General features: G+C 38.9%; 1 protein-coding gene across 2 annotated transcripts in view; it reads right to left on the bottom strand.

The window, feature by feature from the left end:
• Positions 1 to 26747, bottom strand: part of TRHDE (thyrotropin releasing hormone degrading enzyme) — a 203791-nt gene that overhangs the window by 20227 nt on the left and 156817 nt on the right. For both annotated transcript variants that reach the window (XM_083574427.1, XM_083574428.1), the window contains 6 exons: positions 24514 to 24602; positions 15184 to 15317; positions 15023 to 15078; positions 7894 to 8041; positions 5038 to 5135; positions 4070 to 4177 (listed from right to left, as the gene is read on the bottom strand). In XM_083574427.1, coding sequence (XP_083430553.1) covers positions 4070 to 4177; positions 5038 to 5135; positions 7894 to 8041; positions 15023 to 15078; positions 15184 to 15317; positions 24514 to 24602 — 633 coding nt within the window. The remainder of the gene's footprint in view (positions 1 to 4069; positions 4178 to 5037; positions 5136 to 7893; positions 8042 to 15022; positions 15079 to 15183; positions 15318 to 24513; positions 24603 to 26747) is intronic.

Raw genomic sequence — 26747 nt, 5'->3', positions numbered from 1 at the left:
TGGGCTATCTCGCCTGCACTCATTTTTTAAACCAAAGCTATGATCAATACTTCAGAGAGTATGCTTCAGTTTTGAAAGCATTTTAAATGGCTTTCATTTGAATACATGTACTGTTGTGATTTATTTAACTTTATTTATCTTGCATAGGAGACATGGCAAGGATAAAATATGTGGCTAGCATAGCTGCTGATTAAAAATTAAGCACTTTGGAAAATGTTAAAAATTAAACAGAAAAAATAACAATTAAAATCATGCTGTGCCTTTACAGAGAAATCTATTTTTTCAATGATTAATAATAAAGCTTTACAAAGAGTTAAGAATAATCTTTTAAGTTATAATTAATTGGTACATGCTTGTTCTTGTTTAAACTAAGTTCTAACAAATGGAAATACATTTATAAAATAGGCCCTTAATTATTTATCTTCTAGGCAAATGGTGTTCTAATTTCTTAAAATGTAATTGGATGCAATTTAGGCAGCTCTTTGATTTAGTGACATGCTTCAAACCATTTAGGGAAACATTTAAGAAAGGAAATTAATCAGATGTCCCGTTTTAATTCTGAGAATTTAGCCAAAGCTTTTCAGTGTGTTTGATTACAGATTTGTTTTATATAACACTCCCATATGAATAAGAACTAACTTTTCAAAATTCTGGATGAACGTAATAATTGCTCTTTTAAATGCTATGATGATTATTAGGGTAGTGATAAAGTGGGAAATCAAATCCAAACTCTTCTTCTACTACTATTACTAACTGCTATTTGGGTATAAGCACTATTAATTCCTAACAAACCATACTCACAACACAGAAATACAAAATGAGAACCCAAAATACATAATACAACAAAAACAAATCAATAACACTCTCTCCCACAAATATATTATTATTATTATTATTATTATTATTATTATTATTATTAATCGTGGATTGCTGATTTTATCCTAGGTTTGGCTAACCAAGCACCCCAGTATGGGGCAACATTTTCACAGGTGGAAGAACTACCTTAACCACCTGCTTCTCCCTTGCCAGAACATTTCAGTCTAGCTGTTACAATTTTCCTTCCATCACAGAGACAACTGCAGAAGCTCACCTCATACTATCCCTTCCTCAGCGAGACCCATAACTACAGTGCCTCACTCCTCGGACCTATCTTCATATCTCACCAGCCTCTGGCTCTCTGAGATGAAAAAAGCAACTACTTTGCATTCAACTTTCCTGGTATCTTCATTTTTCTATAATGAACTTGGATCTAAGATTCCACCTCATAATTCCCGATCTCTGCTATAGTAACTAAGCACATGGTCCAGACAGCATATGGGTTGGCTTACCCGTGTAATGCACGAATCCTTTCTATTATGTGTTTCTTTACAGGTGCTTCACCCCACAAAGCTGTTTCCTTGCTTCTAAGTCACTTCCAATTGACTGTATTGCTATTGACTGTATTGACCTGTATTGCTATCACCTTTAAACCTTGGTTTATAAATAAACATTGCACTTGCAACAGGCGTGGTTATTGCTGGCTCTCTGGAGCAAGCACACAAATATTGATTGAAATTCCACAAAGTAAGCAATGTTATCCAAGATAATTCAATTCTGTAAGCATGCAGTCAATTATTTCTAGTAAAGATTCCTCGAGTAGTACTGTTAATTCCAAAATTAGGACTTGTGTACGATACGTGGTTATGCACACTAGCAAATCTGGTAATAGTCTCTACATAACTGCTACTCCCTGTCTGAATATTAGAAACAATAAAATAAAACTATAATCACTGGTCTGTACATGCAATATTTGGAATGGATACTTAAGTTTCAATGTGGTGTTTGGACTAAATGGCCCTACTAGTCCTTGTGTTCTGTGGTTAAATTGCTTATAAGTCACTCATGAGGTTCTTAAATTAATAGATATATCCAGACCATAGCATTTAGCAAGCAACCCTTTGCTTTACTTGACAATCTAAAAGACATAGGGAATAAACTGTCTTCTTAATGACATTGCCAGACAATAAAGCCTGTATTTACTTGTTATCATGTTAATCCTTAATCCTATTGGATATATGCCCTGGGTCTTCTTTCACAACACTAAAGTCTTGATTAAGTTGTACTCAGCACACTCTTCTTTCTACTTAAAACAGCTTTATTGATTTCACTGCAAGACTCTACTCCATTGCTGCAATAGCCTGTTAATTAACTAATTTCGGCAACATTGGTTCCTATCCTCTCTCTGTGCTATTCTAAAATAATATACTGTATCACTTCATTTACACCTGCATAGATAATATAGCCACCATTTGTTTAAAGTACATCCTTAAGGCTATACATAGCACAGAACAAAGAATTATATGTGCAGGGAGATGTAGATTCTATGACACATTAAAAATTTATCCAAGAATGTCCAGAAGGCTGAGAAAGTTCCATTGAGGCCAGTTTCATTTTGTGACTAGTTAAATATGCTGTTAATGAGTTTAAGGAAACAAACAAGAATAAAAACATAGGCGGAAAGTTGTTCTGATTTGCATTACCCACACACTATGAAGGCAGGAGACACATGGCCTCAGTTGTTCAGGGCTTTAAACACCAGTGTAAGCACATTGAATTGGGCCTTATTTCTATAAGGTGAAAACCAGCACAACTGCTTCAAAGCATGGGTTATATGAGCTCTAAATGAACCCTGGGCAATAATCTGGCTACTGTATTTTGGATCAGTTAATGTAGGGGTCATCAACCTAAGGCCCATGGGCCTTAGGTTGGCCTATGGAGGTCGTTAGTGGCCTATGGAGGTCGTTCGACCGGCCCACAAGCTGCCCCCGAACCGAGGTGCCCATTCACGCGCTGCGCTAAAGTGGCACAATGCATGGGCTCACTTCTGTGGCACTGGAAATCGCGTCTGTGCATGCACAAATGCCAGAAATCGTGGGGGGGGGGACCGCGCGCAATTCGGCCCACAGAAGGATATCCGCGGGACCGATCTGGCCCAGGCAAGATAAACCTTTCCAACCCCTGAGTTAATGTGTTTGAATAGTCACAGAATGCACTGAAGTAGTCCAATCTGAAGGTTACCAGAGTGAGGGAGTACAGAGTCCTCGTGATCTGTGTCCCAGAGGGGCCATAGCTGGTGAAAGCAGATGGAACTGGAAATATGCACTCCTAGCCCAATGCTACTTGAGCCTCCAATGTTAGATCCAGGAGTAGCCAAATTGAGTAAATAAACATGATATAATTGGAGAACTTGTACATGATTGGTGTTCCTCCTCCTGTCACCATTTCTTTCTTGTGCTTCGTAAGGAAGAATACAGATTAAGTGAATCTCTCTCCAGAAGAGACTCTGAAAAGGATAATGTATTTTGAAACACGTTTTGCTTTCAAAGCTGATGCATTGCGAAGGTTAAAGAGGTTAACAAGGCTGATTCTCGAGCAGAGGCAGACCTTATGGTAATTCTTTTAATTTTTTAGGCTGAGCCACTAGGCTGTCATAAGTAAGGAGTGTGAGTAATGCACTTCTTCACACATGAAAGGGCTGTAGCAAACATCTTAATTTCCCGAAAGCAATTGCTTCACAGTACAGTACTGGAGATGAATTTCAGAAACTCCATTTTGATTCACAATACACATTTAAACAAATGCATGTATTTAAATAGTTTTGCTAGTTTTCACTTAATGGTAAGTTTCAACGATGTCTAGTGGCTCAGTGAAATGGTACTAAGATTAAATTTGTTGTCTTTCTGGTGTCTACTGAATACCTTTCTCTTCCAACAAGTGTTATAAGTAAGACCTTTCTCACTTTGCATCTGCATCTGTATTGGAACTGTTTTTAATATGTTTTTATTGTTTTCTTGCTTGTTGTTTGCTGCCCTGGGCACTTTCAGAAGGGTGAGATATAAATTTTAATAACAACAATAATAGTGTTTGCCTTTCTTCCTTGGAATTTGCTTTTCAACTACTGAATTCATTTTAATTTTTAAAAATCATGTCAATCTCTAGGTAAAATGTATTTTTAAAAATGGAGGGGGGAGTAATTCCAGTAATTCCAACTAAGAGGAAAAGGGGAGATGCATGCTGCAATCCTTTTTACCTGTTTCTGTTGCTGGAAATCCAGTCTGATATTAGGGTTGCAGCCTGCTGGTGGCAGTGCTTGTTACCAAAGCTGCAAGCCAGCATAATGACTTCACGGCGTAACTCCCTGGGTAACCCCAAAGCAGAAACAAAAATTGTGTTAGGGTCATATTAATGAATATGTTCAAGTGCTCAAATGAAAATGCACAATTGCTTACAAGATCTAAACCAGTGGTTCTCCCCCAATGGACCACCTGAAAATTGCTGAAGGTCTTGCTTGTTGTAGCAATTGTAATGCACTGTGCTAGATGTTGTATTGTATTTTTACAATTTTATTTTGTAAAATAATATATAATATATAAAAAGATTTTTATTCTTTTATTTCTTACATGTTATATATTATTGTACTACAACTGAATCCCATAAAATTCAGATTGTAATACAATCAAATGCAATATAAGAAATTAAATATAATTAAACATCTATATGAATAATTAAAAAGGTGGTTGTGCTCCCTCCTGCCTTGAACCACTAATCCACAGATTCGCTGCAGACCACCTAAGCAAAGCTCGTGGACCACTGGTGATGCACAGACCACAGTATCCTACAATGGTAAATCAGTTAATAAGCAATGACATTTCTACAAAGCCAGCCAGTTACAAGCATGCATGCCCCTTGGTCTTGGTCCTTCTCCCAAATGCAGCTAGAACTTAAATCATAACTAAGGAGCCATTTAGTTTTCAGAGCCTTGTAAAAGTAGACACTTTCATAATAGTAAAGCCCCCAAATGAAAACAAAAGGCACAATCCTTTGCAATTTTATGTCCCACTGATTCAACAAGAGAGGTGGAAATATACTCAGCCCCCTCTTACGATAATCAGTGGAGCGTGCCCAGAAATAAGCATCAGGTTCATTAAGCCTATGGAGTTTGGTTCACTACAAATGCTCTACAACTGTTAAAAATGGAAAAGAAAAGTGTTACAGTACTCGTGTTGGTAGGAAGCTTGAACAAATGATTTGTCCAAATTATTTGTTGGCCATCCAAGCTTAAGATACATTGAAGCAACTTGTCTTAATATATATTCCTGAAACACAAAAGGGGGAAAAGAACCCTGCATCAGATATTTTCATAGTTAAAAGATAACATGCTCCATTCAGTTCAAAGACAGCTTTTAAAATAGTTTTATTACATGTGACATTTTAAAGATAAGTAGTAGCCTATCTTTTCGGCCATGTGTGTCATCAGGGGGGCTCAAAGTATGAGATAATATCTCTTGTCATATTGAACATGCACACCTACCAACCTGCACAGTGAGGCTTTGTGTTTGAGGGCAGGGTGTGTGTGTGTGTGTGTGTGTGTGTGTGTGTGTGTAGAAGGCCTGATTTTAAAGTGGGAACCATTCCAGGGACCATCAGGGGAATCCTAACTTTCAGAGGCTGAGTACAGTGGTACCTTGGTTCTCGAACGTATTCCATTCAGAAAGTCCATTCAACTTCCGAAACATTCGAAAACGAAGGCGCAGCGTCTGATTGGCACATGCGCCCAGGAAACAATAGCTGACAGCCACATCGGACATTCATCTTCCGAAAAATGTTTGAAAACCAGAACACTTACTTCCAGGTTTTCGGCTTTCAGGAGCAGAAATGTTTGAGTACCAAGGCGTTCGAGAACCAAGGTTCCACTGTAGTTCCAAACTGATGCACCCTCAGAGAGAATAATTAGTGCCATATCCACTTTCAAAGCAGAGAGAGAATGATTGCACCCTCAAAAGTGTTTTTACTCTTGGACACCCTGGCCACATCATAAAACGCTTTCCCCCAAATTTTAAGGTAGAGTACTGTTGTGCTCATGTCCAGTTTATGGACTGCTCTTGGTCACCTGCTGGGCCACTGTGAGAACAGGATGCTGGACTGACTGGGCCATTGGGCTGATCCAGCAGGCACATTTTATGTTCACAAGTTTCTTTCTACGCCAACCACAATGAATGGACAGGAAAATCTGGGTCCAAAAATTCTTCCTAGCTCAACTTAAAAATCCTCCTGAAAGAATGGGGTTTAGAAGTGCTTGAAGTCAGCTGGATCATTCCTGGTTTTCTTAAACATGTAATGATGTATGTTTGACACAAGTATGAAAATACTAGCTTAGACAGGCTAGTATTTACCTTGCTAGGCAACTCTTGACTTAAAAAATGCATGTTTGCGTAATGTCCGTCATTAAACATTTACAAGTGACACATTGAGGCCACACACAGAGATGAAATTGATAGGCTTGGCTGTCTTTATATGCACAGATATGGCAAAACCATTACGTAGGCACAGCCAATTGATGTGATAATATTGAATAATGTGAGCTGCATATCAAGATTGGACAATTTAACGATGCCTGTATTTCAATGTCATTTTAGTTGTTGGCACTTTTACAAAGGCAAGCGTAACAAGTTTTCTGCTTTTGACCCTTACACAATAGGGACCTTTACTTTTTATGACAAGCTGTAAAGTATGCCTCTGCCATCATAGTCATATTGTAATTTTCTTACTGCCAAATACCCATGTTTAAGTGAAATATAAATTCAATTCAGTTTTAAGAATGTAGTTTACGTTATAGTAGCACAATATGAGTGAATAATTTTTATTTACACAGCAGCTCACTCAGTTGCATAAGGATGGTATATGACAATATACCATCTTTTGGCAAGTAAGTTATTCTTGTGACAAAAATTAATTTATGAAGTCCGTTGTCAGCTCTCGCATGATACCTTGGGAAGATGCAGAATAAGCCAGCAATGTTTTTGCTATTATTTACTCAAATTGCATTTTTCCCCAGTCAGACTAAATAGGGCGTCAGCAAAAGATACATTTATAATGATTCTTCAGCACCGGGAACAACAGGCTGGCAACTCTGATTTCAGCATTGCATGACAGGGAAAGAAGGGTACACTGCATAGAGGTCAGGGTCCATTGGCAGTCATTAGAAGGATGAAAGAATGGAGGCATCACGCTAGCATGGAGCTGCAATAATTCCTTGCCACCCTCTGCCCCCATACTTGTGTCAATGTAGGTGGCAAAGGACCTTCGGAAAAGGGTGGGGAAAGCTCAAAATGCATGAGCCAAGTTCAAAAAAAATGAAATAAACTTTTATAGGACACACACATTTTCGTCTCGTATTTGTTGCTAGCTGGTTTAGGTTTCTAACTGGTCCTGGGCTACATTTAAACCAGACCATATGTTGTTGAGCATTTAATTCATGCAGAATGTGTCTTTTTTCATAGAATCATGTTGAAAGGGACCCTACGGATCATCTTCTAGTCCAACTCCGTACAGTGCAGGAATATACAGCTGTCCAACATGGGAATCAAACTTGCGACCTTTGTGATGTCACCACCACGCTCTCACCAACTGAGCTACCTCAATTTCTATATTTTATTCTATAGTGCAGATAGGACTGGGGAAAATCCCTGTCTGTAACACTGAAAAGCAGATGCCAGTCAGTATATACTGAGGTGACTCAGAGTTTCATATGTTCCTAACTTATTAGACGAATCATGATACAACCCCCTTATTTATTTTTCTTTTCTTTTTCAATTCCCTGGAAGACAGTGTGCCCTTCTCTTCAGTACTGGGAATGCATATCTGCTGGTTTTCTTTTGTTTTAAAGGCAAATAGTCCATCCTCCCCCTGCCCAACTATATACACACACATAAAAAGGAACTTGTGGCACAGGGTCTAAAGTGCATTTGGGATGCACCTTGGCTATGCAGAAAGGCCCTAAGCAAGTTACAGGATTTTACTGGGGTGGACAACAATAGTTCAGTGGTCACAAGAAAGAAAGACAAATATATTTACATTGAAGATGTTGTAGTTTTCTGTGCGGTCCAACAATTTATCTAGTGGATAAAGGGCTCGGCTGGCAGCATGCCAAGGCAGAAATTCCTTTTCCTTGGATAGGTATCTGATAATCTCTAGTGGAATGTTCTGAGGCAAATAGCCAGCTCTGTATAATCAAAGAAGTTATTGTGAATCATTAATTGGAAAAAGGTCATGGTGATACTAGAAACTGAGGTAAGCTTTTCCTTGTGCAGATACAAATAAAAAACTATAATCATTTCATTATATTATACAATGAGGTCAATATTCTTTTTTTAAGTTTTCAAGTACAGAGTGTTCTTTAGAAATGAATCTATGCATCATAACATATAATTTAAATGAACTCATGTCTGCAAGGTCAAAAGGATTAAAAAAAAAAAGCCTGATGATAGGAACTGAACAGTCACAAACATTTGTTACAGAAAATATTTATAAGGTCATTATGATTAAACAGGAAGAAGCTAACTCCCAAGATGCCATTTTTCATTGTAGTCCCATCTTGCTCCAACATTCTCCCAACAACATTTATTAATTCAACGGAGAAGACATAGGCCACATTCAACCTTTTAATGTTGCCATGATAGTTGATATAATAGTAGCTTGGAATAATTATGAAAGCAACGTGTTTCATATTTATTAGCTATTATTAGTTTGCTAGCAATTCCTATGAAACATGGGCAGATTTAGAAGGCATAATCCCATCAGTCGGTGGAGAAGCATCATGACTGTTTCAGGGGGGGGAAACAATTAAATGAAAATACTACAGAATACTGTCAATTAATTCACAAAAAAAGAAAAAGAGAACCATAACATCATATGAATCCCAAGATTCCTAACTGATTGTCACAAAAATAAATATTTAAATTGCTGAAATCATTATAGGAGCTTTCAATGAGTTAACTAAAGACCACATATCTAATTCTGAAGGGACGATTTGTGAGTTGTGCAGCTGCATTCTGACCTTGGTTTCTTCACTTACATTGAGCGACTGAACTCACAGATAGAGCTCAGTACATTCATTTTCCCCGTAGGGACAAAGTACCAAATGGTAGTGTAATTGCCAAGGGAAAATTATTACTCCATTCTGAATTATTTCCACCATAAATCCAAAACCCGTCCAACAGACTCTGTCACAAAAACAACAGTGTTGCAGTAAAGTGCTGAGAGTCCCACATACAAGTGAGCCATAAATTCATGAGCCCACCATCCACCAGAGCCATCCCGAGATGTGCTTAAATCAAAATTAGAAAACCCAAGCTGGTCACAAACTGGCTGACAGTGTTGAGACAATGGGAATGAGGTGATTTAGGTGCTACCGTTCTAAAAGGCACTCTGCATCATCTGCTTCATATGGGATGTACAGAACGTGATTAGCTTATGGCTGTTCAGATACATCCCCACCTCCACTTAGAAAGTGACAACTCCTACTTTTTCTTATGTAAATCTGTAACAAAGATTGTTTTGTGCCTGCACCGTTGTGTCTCTGCATTGTCATGGAACACAAGAAAATGACACGAACACAAAATTCAGTGGAATTTGTTGTTCAGAGATTTTTTCCTCTTGAAAATAAAGCAAAGGATAAGGCTATTTGGGTACGACATGAAAGGAAAGGTGCTACATTTCACTCTAATGATTCAATGGTTATGCACAGCTCTTTTGTATTACTGTATAGTAGATATAATAGCATGAGTGTTGAGAATGACAGAGAATTATGAGTTATTGGCAAATTTTAAGCCCCATATTTTCCTGGTGCTTCTTCTGCTGCTCATCATAGCTACGGGAGCCATGGACAAACAGTATAGGCCTTGGAAGGCAACAGTGAAAAGATGAAATGGCATGGGCAGTGTCCCTGCTGGTGCCTGTGATGGACAGGCCCTGGGTCTGCCTCCAGTGGGAACTGGCAAGTCAATTAGCCAATCAGGAGATAGAGGGTGGAATTTAAGTTGGATGCAGACAATCTGAGAGCGCAGTCAGGGCTTGCCTGAACATTAAACCTGGGATTAGAGATAGGGACTTTCTATCTGGTTGGGCAGAATGGGGGTGGCAGCAGGTCAGCCAAGGATCCACTAGATCCTAAACAGATTGTGCAGCCAGATAGAAGCCCAATTCAGGCCCCTCTGCTGTGTCAGTCTGGAGCTGATACAGCTAAATTTAAGAAAAATACTCTCCGGCCACTTTCTGATCTGGTTGGTACAAGAGATATGCCTTTGGATGAAGTAGCAGCTCCACTGCTCCATCCATGGCCAGGTGTTAGGATGGCTCTCCACAACATTAGAAGAAAAGATGACACTGACATAATTCATCAGTGTTTAGTAATGATGGAACCATATTTTACTGACAAGGTTCAGCCTTGGTACATTTATTTTAAACATGTTTATATCACCCTTCGTGGAAACTGATTCCTGGATGGATCACACAATGAAGAATATCAATAGACTATAACCACACAATTAAATAAACTATCAGGCCAACATAACTATTAGCAGTATCTAAAATCAATCGATTTATTACTGCCTTTGGCAATTCATAGGAAATAATTGGAGATTTTTTAAAACCCATAGACTGTGTTGGAACATGTGAAAAGTATTAAAGTCAATGCCTAACTAAGTTGTGAATCACACATTAGATTGCTATGGATCATACTAGTGCATAACAGAATTCAGAAAGCTATTGAAAGAAAAAGCTGCTCTCCTCAAAGTAATTAGTTCGCAGTAATCCCACTCAATTAAATTGTTCACCATTGAGGGCTGTGGTCTTGATTTTCAAACTTTAATGTAGAGGCAATAATGAAGGTTAAATACAAGATAAACAAAATGTTCATTTACACAGAAACCGTATTATTCCTTGTGAATGCATTAAGAGAACATTATCAACAACTCTGCATGTGAGAGCTGATATTTGGGAAGGTTTTGGATGTGTTTCACTGGCTTTGGTGGAAACCTTGAATGTTCTCGCAGTCTATTGCTCTAATTTCTGATGTTTAAATTGGTCTGAAAACCCTGACTTTTCTGGTCATTAGTTTGAACAGGGGTTTAAACAACATCATTAGGGGATAATATGGATCCAATTACCTTGAATATGCTTGAAGACTTTGGATGTTGTAATGAATTAAATTTGGCTCTCTGGGGAAGGATTAGTGTGATAAAGATGACTACAAATTCACACTTTAATTTTGCTACACAGATGCTCCCAACAGACAATTCAGGGAACTATCATTTCCAAAACACGGAGAGCATTTAAGGGGTTGTATGTTTCTTTCATATAAATGAAGGCATAACATTTAGCTACTGTAATCAATGAGCCTATGTGAACCAGAGGAAGAATGTGTTGCACTCTGTATCTTAGAGGTCAGTTTTCAAGTCCGAAATTATCAGTGGACTAGACAAGTGCTTATAATTAAGCTGAAGTTACCCACCAGTGAAGTCCAAGATAAAATAATAACAGCCACTTACTACAAAGTATTGCTGTGAAAATAAAGAAGGATATATCAATAGGCTTATGACTTACAAGCTTTTGCTCCTTACAATAGAACATTATTAAAATGTTTAGTTCAAAATTCATTCAGTGAAATGAATATAAATAAAGATCACTTAGGTGTAACCTTCTGCACCGAAGTACAATAACAGATGCTTTGTATGCATTGTTAGGTAAGAGAATACCTTATGAAGCAAGTAAGCCAGCTTTCCCATTCCTTTCAATCAATATTGTCACATTGTGAGTAATATAATCTAACAAGCATTCCCAGTTCCTCAAATTCCCACACTTTCCCACACGTCTTTCCAAGGCCTTTATAGATTTCCAAACAGGCGAAATGAAGGTCAATCTAGATGAGGCTTTTGGAGATCTGTGATTGGATCTCCTAAGGGGCAGGCGTGCATGTGTGTTTTAAGTTAAAAGCAGTTTCTGGCAGAGACTGGATAGGAGCTGTGTTCCTGGGAGAAAGGTAACACTTTCCTCTATATTATTTTCCCCCATTTTAATCCCTTTCTCCCTACCCAGAAGCTGCTATTTGTCCATGAGGAAATCATACAAGTATCATGTGTATAAGTCAAAACTGACAGTACAAAGTCAGTTTTTGACTTATAAAGCCATAAATAAATCACTTACAACCTTTTTCATATGCCTCATTGTGACCCATACGATGCAAGTCTCTTAAGAATGACATCCTTACATAAATTTCAAAGAAAGGGCACTTAAAGAAAGAGCCCTGTGGCTTATTAATCACGAAACTCTATTAAGGTTTGGAAAAACCTCAAGCCTTTTCAGGAAACAGTTTAAGAATTCTTAATTTGGGGCTTGGTCAACTTGTTCCTACACTTCACAACTTTTATTACAGTGCAAAATAGAAAAGTAAGCAAATTAACATTAACTGATGTTATAATAAAATATATTCATTGCTTTGACAAGTGAAACAGAACACAGCAACACTATAGCCCCCTTCAGACATTACAACTATGAGTGAAATAAATACTTCTACATGCATTAGAGCCCCAATAACACATGGGTAGCCCTGTTGTATCATAGCACACACTACTGCAGTCATTGTCTGTAAGTTGGAAGCAACCAGAATAGTGATGGTAGGCAGAGCTAGTGTATCCTTCCCCTATTCTCCTCCTCATATGTTCACCCTAACTTTAGTGTCAGAAGAGGGCTAAAATTATAACTTATGAAGACAGAAGACACATGCTTTAAAACCAGTGTTTTGGGGTTGTACTTAGCCAGATAAGGGTGAAAAATATATGCTTTAGTGCTCATCCAGACTTCCTTTAGCGCTGCATTTCTAGGCATAGGTCTGTGCTTTAAAGTTCTGTGTCCAAGTGTTATCTTTTCTCCCTGGCACATTCCTTGCAAAAACATGCTCTTTACCACTGGAAACCATTCCACAGGAAACCCAAATTGTCGTTTGTTCCAATTCACCATTAAAGAGTGGGTTGACACGGAACAGGTAAGTGTGGGTGAGCCCTTAATCCAGAAAAGATGGAGGTGATGGTTCCAAAACAGAGCGTTCTAGGATATGTGAACATAACTGTAACCAGTGAGAGATCTCTAGCACCATAGGAACCTTTAGGGAACCTGAAGATGCTACCGAAAACAGTATTGCTACTGGGAAAATGATAAAAATACATACAATTCACTTCCTTTTTCATATACATACACACACACACACACACACACACACACACGTAAGGAATACACGGCATGTGTGTGATCATCAAATACTCTATCATATAAAGTACTGACCATCATTCACATTTAATTAGCATTTATTGAAAGGTCTACATTACCTTAACTATATCACACACATAACTCCCATTCAAAAGTCCCTCATCTATTGTCAATAGACAATAAAGAACTCTGTATTGTGGCATGCAATAGCACTGAGAATATAGTACCTGTAGTCCGCAGAGTCATATATGGCACTCTCATTCCTCCTGAAGTATACAAAACTCACTCTGCTGAATTTTTACAAGTGCTACAGTAAGAATTCCCCTTTCCTCCTCCTTGTGGCTGCCTGGCAAAGTCTCCAACTAAGGAATGCTTGACTACTTCATTTGTATTGGAGCTCTTGAAACACCACAACCAGTGCTGGAATTGCATCCATGATTGAGGTGGTCCTTGGGATTTCTGAGACTTCCTTGGAGACAGCTCAGAAGCTGAGAACAGTGGAGAATGCACTACCTAGTACCTGACAGGAGTGGGGAGGCAGCAATATTGCTATAGTTGTATTGGCTACCAATTTGGTCATGAGACAATTCATCCTGTTTTATAAAAACATTTAGGACCTGTGATGGGATGATGAGCTGCTTGTGCGTAAAATCCCTAGTCCCTCAGAGTTTGGCTATGTACGCAAACCTCTGTCTGCAACGGAGCTCTTAAGCATGGCTCCGTCAGTCGCTGGTAGAATCCGACAGTGGGCGTTTACGGAATTTCTTCCAGCATAAAAGCTCCTTAACGGAAACCCGCCTTCTGGACTCTCGGCATGACAGTTTCCGGCGAGGAGTGGGTGTCCCTATAGGAGGTCCTGAAACCTCCCCACTGTTTTCGCTGGAAGTGTCTCTGAGCCATCCCGCCGACTCACTTTCCCTTGGAGCTCCTTCCCTCCCCCTGCTGGTTCCCTCCTCAGCTGATAAGTCTCTCTCAACCTCTGGGAGTCCCTTCACCTCCTGTTCTCCCGATGGCAGTTCCCTGACAGGACCTACCTCAGAATTTCTTCATACTGAGAAATCAGGCCTGTGTCAAGAAAAATAATGATCTCTGCAGTAGCAAGCTAAATGTGGCACTACTCTCTTTTTTTGCCAAATTTTGAATGAACCATTAATTTATGCAACCCATTTTGGATGTAGACAATAAATATACATATTATCATTCATACACACACCCCACAATTTTAGTAATATAACAGTATTAGAATATATACAAAACTGAATCAAGCTTATGAACACGTGATAAAATGTATATATAAATAGTAAATAAGATTATGAATATGAAATGTTTATTTAAATAATTACTTTCCATACTTAATATTGTATATATTACATCAGCATATAATCGAACTCTGTTCCAGCTATTTACGACTGTTTTTACGTATTCTATGAATGACTTCCATCTATTTACTACCCTTTTATACATGCCTTGCTTTCTTCTCATTATTCTTGAGGATTGTTTCTGCACTGGATAACCAAGTATCATAAAGCAGAGCAAGAAATATGTATGTCAGAGCAGGGAGGGGAAATCTGAAGCTCAAAGATTTTTATCATCAGAAATTATATATTGCACAAATATCATTTGGGAACAAAAAGTCGTTCATTAGTGAAATGGGAACACATTATTAATCTCCAATGTATTAAACTGACTTTAAAGGGAAATTAATCAAGCATCTATACACAGAAATACCCTGAGGCTTTTATCGATCAGGAATGAGGAAAGTGCAGCTGATGGTGTTTGTGCTTCGTCTCATGGAAAGACAGAAAATTGAAGAAAGCTGGGTGGGATTTGAAACATGTTTTAAAAGATAGGTTCAACCTTAAAGCACGCCTAGGCTAACCAGGCAAATATAGGAGTATTACAGGGAGGTGTATTAGAATAGATTATCTACAGAAAAACATACCTGGCTAAATTGAATGCATCATCGATCAAACCCGCACGATTACTGACAGAGATTACCTGTGAGGGTAAAGGAGAAAAATTGAACACGTCAGGATAACACAAAAACAGCAGGGATTTCAGAAATCACAAAAATATTCAGGCAATATGATGAAATGGGCTTACCTTATGGTTCCTCATCAGTTGGTCAATTAATAATCTCCAATTTCTAATGTCATAGTTAACCCTAAAATAGCCAGTTTGATTGATGTTCCCCAGCAGCCAGTTTCCCTCATTAAGGGAAGCAATCCTGTGATGCTCTGCAAAGAAAACACAGGGAGGGAGGGAGGGAGGAACTTAAAATTACGGGTTCAAAAAGTTTTAACATTTTATATTGTACCTAGAATATAATTTACCAGCTTCTTTCAGCACATTAAAATGTTTTAATTTGAACAGGCTACTTTAATTTCTCTCATAAAACACTGTAAATGAAAAATTCCACTCTTTCAAGAGGATAATTATTAATATTTTTGCACTAATGTCCTATCCAGATAGATATGGTTTCAGCTGACTATAAAAATGCATTTAGTATAGATTTTCCCTAGAAAAGTCTGGTTATCATGGATACTGCTAATAAAAACTGAAGCCCAAATGCTAGTTCTCTCTACCAACAAGATTTTAATAAATTCCAAACCAGGTAGCTGGCTTTAATTCGGCTTAGGACAAAATTCCTACATTCATCTCTGATGTGATAAATATGTTACAAGATAAAGCTCTACCTCATCAGTTTCATGTGGTGAATATTATTTTATAACTGCACCCTCAAATGGTGACAGCTAGTATTTATCACATCAGGAAGCTTGTTAGTTCTCAGTGTCTACCACTGAGGCGGCAAAGACCAACTGTTGCCACGACAGAGCTCATTCATGAAGAATGTTCACCACATGAAACTGATGGAGGAAAATTATATCATGAGGACTTAATTGCATCCGAAGTGAATAAAGGAATTGAACCATAGTCACTAAATCGGCTGGACAATGCTTGCTTAATTCTAAATATCCGATTCGTGGACCAAAGTGAGGCTGGAATGCAAGGGAGAGGGAGCCTTTATGACATATGGATTGCAAACAAGATGCAGTTCCACTCTGAGTTGATTTGTTGCACAAATTAACCTCACCCACACTATATGCAGCCCAAGTATAAAGTCAGGCATAGGCAAACTCGGCCCTCCAGATGTTTTGGGACTACAACTCCCATCATCCCTAGCTAACAGGACCAGTGGTCAGGGATGATGGGAATTGTAGTCTCAAAACATCTGGAGGGCTGAGTTTGCCTATGCCTGTATAAAGTGATAGAAGAACCATCAGGCCAAAGGCCCATTTAGTGCAAAATCCTGTTCTCACAGTGGCCAACCAAATGTTTATGGGAAGCCTGTGAGCAGGACCTCAACACAACAGCACTCCTCATTCCTGTAGTTTCCAGAAACTGGTATTCAGAAGCATACTGCATCTAACCATGGAGACAGAACATAGCCGTCATGGCTGGCAGCCACTGAAAGCCTATCCTCCATGAATTTGTCTAATCCTCCCTTAAAGCTATCCAAGTTGGTGACAATCACTACACCTTAAACTATGTGCTTATATGAATGAAAACTTTCTTTTGTCTGTCCTGAATCTTCCAACATTCAGTTTCACTGGATAGCCATGGGCTCCAATACTATGAGATGAAGAAAAACAAATCTATATTTGCTTTTCCCACAGCATGCAGATTCCTATAAACCTCTATGATGTCCCCCTTTTTTTTCTAAACTAAAAGTCCCATCTTTACCTCATGGGGAAGTTATTCGAGCCCTTTGATCATTCTGGTTGTGCATTTCTCAACCTTTCCCAGTTCTACAATATGCTTTTTCAGCTCAGGCAATCAGAACTGTACACAGTATTACAAGTCTGGCTATACCATAGATTTATGTAATGGAGTTATGATATTGAAAGTTTTCTTTTCAGTCCCCACTCCTAATTATTTATAAAATGAAATTTGCATTTTTTTTCCACAGCTGTTGCACACTGCTTCATCCAAATATTCATTGAGCTATTCCCAAAGTCTCTTTGGGGCATACCCTTTGCCTTAGTGAGAGAGTGAAAAACAATCATACTACACATGGCCTATTAAAGATGGTCAACACCATGATTTTATCCCTGCTTTATTCAAATTTCTACTGCAGCTTCACAATTTACCTTTCAGTGTTCTTTCAGCCCATGTTTTACTCAAACTTATGCTGTAGCTTAAAACCAACACTTTGCCCCTTACCCCCCCATCATTTACTGCACATGAGTTTCCTCCTTTTTCATTTCTTTGTGCCCCCCTCCTGTTTCATGCACCCTTTAGAACCTTTAGAAAAGGCCACTGAAAACAGTTTGATGCTGGACTAGTAGTAAAAATATAGTATATAGAGATATATAAAAGTGCAGATTCATTTATTAATTTGCTTTGTCAGTGCCCCCAGCTTTCTATGCATGTGTTTTCTATTGTTAAGTGTTTTCAAAATGCAGTAAACATTTTACACACATTAACTGATTTGCTTTTGGAACTTTTAAGAAACCTACAAAGGGTTTTTAAAAATCTAAAAAGTCACCGTAATGTTAACAGAATCCAGTCAGAGCCTGGAGCAGTTCCAGGCCAGGTTTGATGGAAAAGACCAGGAGCCAATGTTACAGTCCACACAAGGAGCACGTGAACAAACTTTTATTTTCATCCAGACCTATTCTTGCAGTTTAACAGAGTCCTAAAACTGCACTTGACTCAGCAGACCTAGAACCCCTTCTCAGACACCCCAGAAGCCCAGACTTCCTCTTCTTTCACCAGAGTTCTACTTAGTTTTAACTTAAATGGATAGTAACATATCAACTAAGGCAGGCTGTAAATTGACATAATTAAGGCAGGATAAGATTATTCACACCTAGGTCTTGAGGCTGTTGAAGTGGGCCTAATGTGTGCTCCAGGTTGTTCTAAATAAAATGGTTTGGTCACCACCCTTTATGTAAAGAATACATCTTCATCGTTCTGCACTCAGGCATAAGAACATAGAATTGTAGAGTTGGAAGGAATCATGAGGGTCATCAAGTCCCCCCCTGCAATGCTGGAATCTTTTGCCCAATGTCAAACCCACAACTCTGAGATTAAGTGTCTCATACTCTACCAAATGAACTATCCCGGTTGTCTCCCCACACCAAACTGTCTACAACCATCAGTACTCTTATATAATAAATTATTCCAGGTCAAATCAATCTGCAAGCACTATTTCCATCAGCATCTGTATCAACATGTTGCCAGATTCATAGGATCTGAAAATAAACACATGTCCCAGCATGCCTTTCTATAAAGTCACTCCCTCTTCTTTTTTAGCATAATTAATTGTCCTATTTAGCCCATCAAGCTTTTAATGAGTGGTAACTGCTTCAGGATTGGAAAACACTTCTTTTTTTAAAGTAATCTTAATGATCCTCTTTCCCTTCAAAGCCCCCCACCAAAAATGATGTAAGTAAACACACACACACACACACTATTGTCTGGGGGTGTTCACCTACACAAATAGGCACTTCAGTAAAATTTAAATTCAGTAAATCAAATAAAAATAGGCAAACAGCTAATTGGGGAAGACAAACAGTGTCTTGGAGCTTAGTTTAAAAGTACAAAATGTCTGTGAGTTGGGAAAGCATGTGTTGTTTTAAAAAAAAATTGGGGGTGGGATTATTATTTTTTTAAATGCTTGACATTCTGCAAGATCCAATTCGAAATATTGCAACAAATGACACCTCACCCCCAAAAATTAGCCTACTGAAATAGAGAAAATAGAAGTGGGACAGTATCCAGAAGTAGATTTTTGTATGGAAAGACAGTGAACTTTGCTCAGTTCTGGAACTCAGAAAAAAGCCATGGCTCCAGAATTCTTTCATTCTAGGTGCTTGTATTATATACTAGGCTCCAGTAAAATCTTTGTTTCTGATTAAAAAAACAAAGGAGTTTCTACAAGCCTGAAGTCTGCCCACCTCCCTTCCAGTCCTTTACCAAGAAATGAATATGGCATAATCACAGTTGTATGCATATAACCTTTGTAGATTAGATCAACTTAATATTGGCCACAAACTATCTAGAGTCTAGCTACCTAGATTCCAGACTATTTTCATACATGTTATGAAGTAGTATGAAAACCTGCCAGTCAAAGATGACAGCTTCAAAACACCTATTTCATCACTACACATTTCTTTGATAAAGGAAAGCTACAGCAGTATCTTTAAAGAAAAGAAAAAGAAAAGTGTTTCTGTTATCATGGTTTTCAGTAAGTTTTCAGTACAATCACAATCCATTATTATTTTTTAGATAAGGGCATGATTATTTTGACCTTTTCCTACAAAGGAAAGTAGGAATCTTTTCATGTTATTCTAGTTCAAATAAGTAGGAGGTTATTGTAAAGGTTGTCTGATGAATGTTCTTCACAAAGTTCTATATAATTTACTAGAATTTTATGTCTGAGCCTTTCTCAACATTTCTATAGATCGCGCTTTCTTTACCAATGCATCTCTCGTGTGCTTACTTCATTGAAATCATGTGCAATTTCTCTAATTATCAGAAATATTTACTGAAAAGTTACGTTGGTAACAAAAGAAGGTAGAAGCTCATTTTATCCAAAAATAATATTTATCCTATGCATAGAATTGTTGCAAGATATAAATATCTAATAATGGTGACTAACTTTTCTTTGTTATTTTTGTTTGTTCAAAATATGGAGGGTGGTTTTAGAGTATTGTCTGAAACTTTGTTTAACAGGACATGAATTCAGGCCCATTTGTGCTTGCAAAAAACATGCATTCTAGAATACATGGGCATATAGCTCAGTTGTTTTCTAGCAGGCAAACACCTTCCAGAAGTGTATGGAACAAAATGACTAGTATTTTGGATGTTGGAAGGACAAATGCTTGCTGTTACATTTGATAAGCAGCTGACCTACCACTCTTCATTGTACAGGGACAAGTCTGTAAACATTAGGATTGTGTATAAACTCTTAGCTACAAAGCTGTTTTTTGAATTTCCACAACCCAACCCTACTCATCTCCCTTACAAATGTAAGATGTTACATTGTATGCAATTCATACAAAACTGTTGTTGTAGGCTTCATGAAATGTAACACTGAGAACCCTACATGTGAGTAATTAAGTTACTGCATGAGAAATATTTTACTAACCCTTCCGTGCAGCGCTTCATGATATCAGCCATATGGTTCAGGAGGACCCCCTGACTCTTAGCATAGGCACCCACAACCTTCCGCTCCAACCTATAGTAATTTACTCTTTGGTCAGTTGATACATGTACAATGCAAGTGCATGCACATTTACTCAGGAGTAGTTCCCACTATGTTCAGGGGGGCTTAATTCCTAGTAAACATACATTTAGGATTAGTGTTAAAACTACTATAAAAAACGCTGTAAGGTAAGTGTAAATATAATTTATGCATTTTGAGTTCACTACACACTGATGCAGTGGCGTACAATACTCTCTGTTTAAAATGAATCTAGCCTTTCAAGTAGTAAACACATACAGTCGTACCTTAGTTTTCAAATGCCTTGGGAGTCGAACATTCTGGCTCCTGAATGATTGAAAACCAGAAGTGATTGTCCGGTTTTCAAACATTCTTTGGAACCTGAACGTCCGGCACGGCTTCCTATTGGCTGCTGCAAGAGCTTCCTGCAGCCAACCAGAAGCCGCTCCTTAGTTCTCGAACATTTTGGAAGTCAAACAGACTTCCAGAATGGATTCCATTCGACTTCCAGGGTTATTTATTAGTTATTTATTGCATTCAGGGGCAATTCTGATTGATAAAAGTCTTATGGAAGAGAAGATGCTCTTTCACAAGATTCGGTTTCAATCACCCGTCTATCAAATCCCACAAAGGGAATGCTTGCTTATGCCTTTTCATTCATTACTTAATTAAATAAAAAGCTGGGGCTGGGAGTAGAGTGGGGGAAATGAAAAACTGTGGCAATAGGAAGCTCAAAGGAGGTAGAGTTTGAGCATGATCCCCTGATGTCAAAAGGCCTTTCAAGTTGATAATGCTATGTGCTTTTACAGTACAAAGCTTGTAGGATGTGGAACCTTGCACCATCAGAAAGTCCTTCTGGGAGTCTCTACCTATAGGAAGTGATGCCCTGGTGTTTTATATATTCTGGTGGTGGTAATATAAATGGGCTGCTAGTGCTGATTCAAGGAGGCTGCTTGAGGCCTGAAATTGCTGAAGACCACCATGTAAAAGCGTACCACAAATATTTCAATCCAGCCACTCTCAAAAAAAGAATGCACTCTTCAAAACAATAAGGGAACCTTTCTAAATCTGTAAATGTTAAACTACTACTAAATGTGGTACTGCAGGTGTTATATTGAAGAAAGGGGAGGTGAGAATTTCAGTTTCCTCTAATCTCCTTTGATATTTGTGAAGTTTCAGAAGGATCCCACACCCAGGAAGGCTGTCACAATCAATATGTTAGCTTTTCCAAATCTGCTGGCAGGACTACCACACCGACTACCACTCCTTAACCAAAGGTAAGTAAATTTCAATAGAAGCTGTATAAAGGCAATTTATTAAACATGCTTGGTTATCCATACAACACAACTGTCAGGGAGAGTAATCCCTACAGACCATCCTTTTCCCATACACCTGGTATATCTTCTGCTATTAGAACCTAGCAATCTTATTAAAAGTTATAACTAAAGGTAAAGGTACCCCTGCCCGTACGGGCCAGTTGTGTCCGACTCTAGGGTTGTGCGCCCATCTCACTTAAGAGGCCGGGGGCCAGCACTGTCCGCAGACACTTCCGGGTCACGTGGCCAGCGTGACAAGCTGCATCTGGTGAGCCAGCGCAGCACATGGAAACGCCGTTTACCTTCCCGCTAGTAAGCGGTCCCTATTTATCTACTTGCACCCGGGGGTGCTTTCGAACTGCTAGGTTTGCAGGCGCTGGGACCGAGCAACGGGAGCGCACCCCGCCGCGGGGATTCGAACCGCCGACCTGACGATCGGCAAGTCCTAGGCGCTGAGGTTTTACCCACAGCGCCACCCGCGTCCCTAGCAAAAAGTTATAACTATGGACATCTAAATACCCCTCCCAACAAAGAAGAATAATTCATTTTTGTCTCTTTTGTTCTTTTACCAATTGGGCACTTTTTACCACTCAGTAAAGGCTTGTGGGACTTCTCACTTATTACTGGGCTAGATCAGCCAGCCATTTGTTCTATTTGTTGTATACACTGACTAGCATTTAAAATCACAGTTGCTATTGATTTTAACTTTGCTCATACTTAAGATCCCATGGTCCTTTCTAACCCACTCAGGCTATCTGCATCTTGATTAGCATATAAATGAAGTTAAAGGAATTGCTCATGAATAAATACTGCTTCCAAATGAATTAGTTTTATTCACAGCTTGATAACTTCTTATAAACTTTCTTAGAAATATATATAATAGTTGATCAGTGACTGCTGTGATCCTAGTTATTGTTGGCTTGTTTTTTTTTCTTGATACCATCAGTGAACTTGAATTCTGAGAATGTGAAATATGTATGGATTAAGCAAATGAGGGCAAGGAAAAAAGACAAAGCAACAGATTAACTGAAGGCATCAAGGATGGCACCAATATGATATAATAATGGCCAAATAACCTGACCCAACCTTCTGCAGCCAAAGCCATACCTTATTCGTTCAATTAGAAAGTTTGTATTCTTAGATCTCACTTATACATGAGAGGACACAATGAGATATTATTACTACTTAATGGTCTGTTAAAGAGCAAAAAGACACTTAGACTAGGTGATTGCTTCCTTTCACCTTACTTCACTGAGGAAGAATTTTTTAAATAACTTTTCTATTCTATGAAATGAGTTCAGTTTTTCCTTTTTTCCACCTATGGGAAGGAATTTATTATTATTATTTGTATCTTGCCATTCGAACAGACTGTGCCACTTCAGCTGTGATATAAATTTAGTAGCAAAAATGAGAAAAACAGCAATCAGAAGCAGCATATACCACTTGCAAAATGAGTTTCCTTTCTGTTTCAGAGTAATACAAAAGCATAATCTGAAAGCAACACTAAGCATCATGGAATTGATTTGTTATTACAGCTATATCAGAGCCTAATATGCCTGGTGGTGGCAAAAGATGGTTGTAAGAATGTGAATGTCATAAAGCCCAACATCCAGTAACTATGTTAAGGCCACTAGAAGCTCTTTGGGGTATCAGGAGACAAGGAAGAATCAGCAATTCTCTAATGGACTAATAATGATGTGGATTTTTATGAATTTTAGACTACATTACACTGGTCATGAGCTTGGTACATTATATTGTTTTGTATATTTATTGCCCCAACTATATTTTATTCAGTCTCTGAATTAAGTGAAATAAGTTTCATGTAAGAACTCTGTACATGGGGTCTAATATAGGATTATGAGTTTGTGGGGAGAACGTAGGCTGTATGTGAGATACTTCAAACCCGTAGATCCAGCAAGTGTTAAAATACAAGTCAGCGTGTATTCCTGTGTTGAAGTGTGATACACTGGGTGATGGGCCGTTAAGGAAACAGAAGAAAGGGGCTTTGTGTGAGATGGCAAATGGGTGGCGCCCCTCTCTTAGCTTGTGGTTAGTTAGAAGATGAAGCCAGAGTTTAGAGTTGAGTAGCAGTAATGTGACCTGGAAGTAAAGCAGCAAACTGGAGAGAGCAATGTCTGATTACTGTTTGACTCCAATAATGTAGCTATTGGAGAAGTAAGACCCCTTTTGGGAAATTAATGCTGTGAGTCCCTCTAGCACAGGCTTAGGTTGCATATACAGTGGTACCTCGGGTTGCATACGCTTCAGGTTACATACGCTTCAGGTTACAGACTCCGCTAACCCAAAAATAGTGCTTCAGGTTAAGAACTTTGCTTCAGGATGAGAACAGAAATCGTGCTCCGGGGGCAGGAGGAGGAGGCCCTATTAGCTAAAGTGGTGCTTCAGGTTAAGAACAGTTTCAGGTTAAGTACGGACCTCCGGAACAAATTAAGTACTTAACTTGAGGTACCACTGTATGTGTAAATAAAGACACCACAGTCTTCACTGTGCCTCATTTTCAAAACGAAACACAAACCCTCTATAAGCATCAACTATACTTTATTCAGGGTCTGGATTAAGTGGAATGAGTTGCATGTAGGCGTTCCATACATGGGGCCCAATATAAGATTTCACCTTCCTCAGAGTATCTCTGTAGTCTAAAGCCTCTTCAATTTATTCTTTGACTTTTGTTAAAATTAACAACACTCTTCTTTCATTTCCTCCTTTAAAACAAAAATGTCTTTCTTACCATTCATTTTTCAGCAGCAGGAATAAAGTTTAGCACAGCTAATCAATGTCCTAAGATCAATTGTGAAGAAACAGTTCAGGGGAAAAAAACACATGAATGCTTTATGAGATTCCACTGGGAGGAAAGTTTATTTTTACCTGATTTGTTAGACACCCATATAATTGCCTCTGATGAGATGTGGCTCGTATTTCCTACTGCAATTGTTAATGGGATCTGCCACAAGTAGCTGCAAGACAAAGGAGGGCGATCTAAGAACAAAAATACTGAACTGGTTCTTCTCACTTTACAGCAATCAGGGATTACATCAAAGGAATCAAACAATTTCAGTAGTAGAGCAAAGATGTTGATTCGAATGTTACTTTGCCTTTCAAATAAATTTGCTATTGGCAACAAAACAATAAGAATGTCATTCATCTTTCAAAAAAGACAGTGATGCCCCCCCCTTTTTTACATACTATCATTACAAGATAGTTTCTAGTAAAAAATAAAGTTACAAAACAGAGGAATGATTTCCAATAGTAAGAAGAGTATAACTGAAATTAATTTAGGGAGAAGATAATCTAGAGCAAGCATATGCTTTGGTTTTAGTGACAATATACATTTCTACTACTGCCATTTTTAGTATCTTCTTAAAGGCTGCTGACGATAAAATTTTATCCTCAATTGCTTACAGCCTTGTATAATTATTCGTATTTCTGTAAATCAAGTGTAAAATGCTACAGTTTATACCCATTTTACACAGATGTAACATACTGGTGAAATCAAGCTCTAGTTTATTAATAGTATAAAATTCATACATGAATAATGGACCCAAAGCTTTATGCAGTCATTTGCAACAGGAGCTGCTTTATACTGAATACCCTTTTTAATATTAGACGTGGTTTCTGCAGAATGATGTATACTCTATTCTCATAAGTAAAAGATAAAAAAGAACATATCCAGCCACAGCAGTTCTTCTCCAAAATATATCAACCAAAGTGAGGGGCCATACACACAATCTTAAATAGTATTGCAAATACAGTTGTATGTAAACATACAGATGAGGGTCACCATTTCAGATTTAAGGAGATTGTATATGTCAATAGGTGGGAACAAGATTCTCAGCAATGTTATCTTGGTTGTGAGACCTGGAAAACCTGCTCCCTGCTTTGCAAGTCTTTTCTACCTTGCTTGGGAGTGCAGGGCTCTCAGTGATTCCAGCTACGAAAGCTGAGGCTGCTGAACAGACGCTTGGGCTGGGGTGTTGGGAGTTTTCATTGGGAAAGGGGTTCTTGCTGTGATTTATGTGAAAACCATTCAGTTTTGTTCAGTTTTTATGTTTTATTCATTGTTTACGACTAATTGTGTTATGTTAGGTCTTTTTTTCATGTTGCATGCCACCCTGAGCATGGTTTGAACTCTGGAAAGGCGGAATACAAATAAAATTATGTGTGCATGTATGTTGGACTTCAACAACCATCAGACCCAGCTAGCATGAGCAAAAATTGGGTGAGATGGGACTTGTATCCAGTAACCACAGGAAGAGCCACAGTTTCCCTAACCCTACTATAAAGCAGAGGTTGGCAACCTAAGGCCCATGGCCTGTTCCAAGGATTGGCATGGGGATTCCATAGGTTTTTTCCTGCAGCGCAGGTGCCATTCCCCCTCCCAACATTTTCTCCCCTCTCCCTCACCGCAGCAGAACCTCCTCCCTCCTCCTGGTGCAGCAAATCACTGGCCAATTGCCTGCTAAGGTTTGAAGGCCCTGGCCAATGGGCGAGTGGCGGCTGCACGTGCCCAAGAGGAGGAAGGGGGCTGGGCTGAGCAGCAGCCCCTCGTTGGAGCAAGCTGTTTGCTGCTGCCGCTCTGCCAAGCGCGGCTCCTGTGCCTGCCTTTGCGAGTGCCGGAGGAGGAACGAGCAGCCCAAAAGCAGCACTTTCGGGCTGCTTGTTCCTTTGCCGCCGCCACCAGCCTCTGCCTCTCAGCAGCACCCTAAGTAGGCAGGGGGACGGGAGGGGCTGGGGAAGGGAGGGGGGAGAGAGATAAGCCCCCTCTTTCTTATGCGCATACACACACACACGCACCCCGCCCACCAGGAGTTTTGTGGTGTGTGAACTTCTAGAAATGGAACCATATGTTTTGAGGCAAACACCAGGTCCCCAGCCTCAAGTTTAACTTGTAATCCTGATGGGGAAGTACCATTTGCAGGAGATAATTAGCAGGAGGAAGGTCATACTGTATTTTACTTTAATACAACAGCAGCAGCAACCCAGCTTAGTTCCAAGACTGTAAAGTTTAAAATCCCACTTACTGATTCTCCCCTACAAATGACCCAGTCTGTCTATGTCAGGGGTGGCCAACTCCCAAGAGACTGTGATCTACTCACAGAATT

This window comes from Podarcis filfolensis (assembly GCF_964270895.1).
Source record: "Podarcis filfolensis genome assembly, chromosome: 10".
NCBI classification, from domain to species: domain Eukaryota; kingdom Metazoa; phylum Chordata; class Lepidosauria; order Squamata; family Lacertidae; genus Podarcis; species Podarcis filfolensis.
The sequence above is the reverse complement of the archived record's forward strand: the minus strand, read 5'-3'. Positions and strand labels throughout refer to the sequence as shown.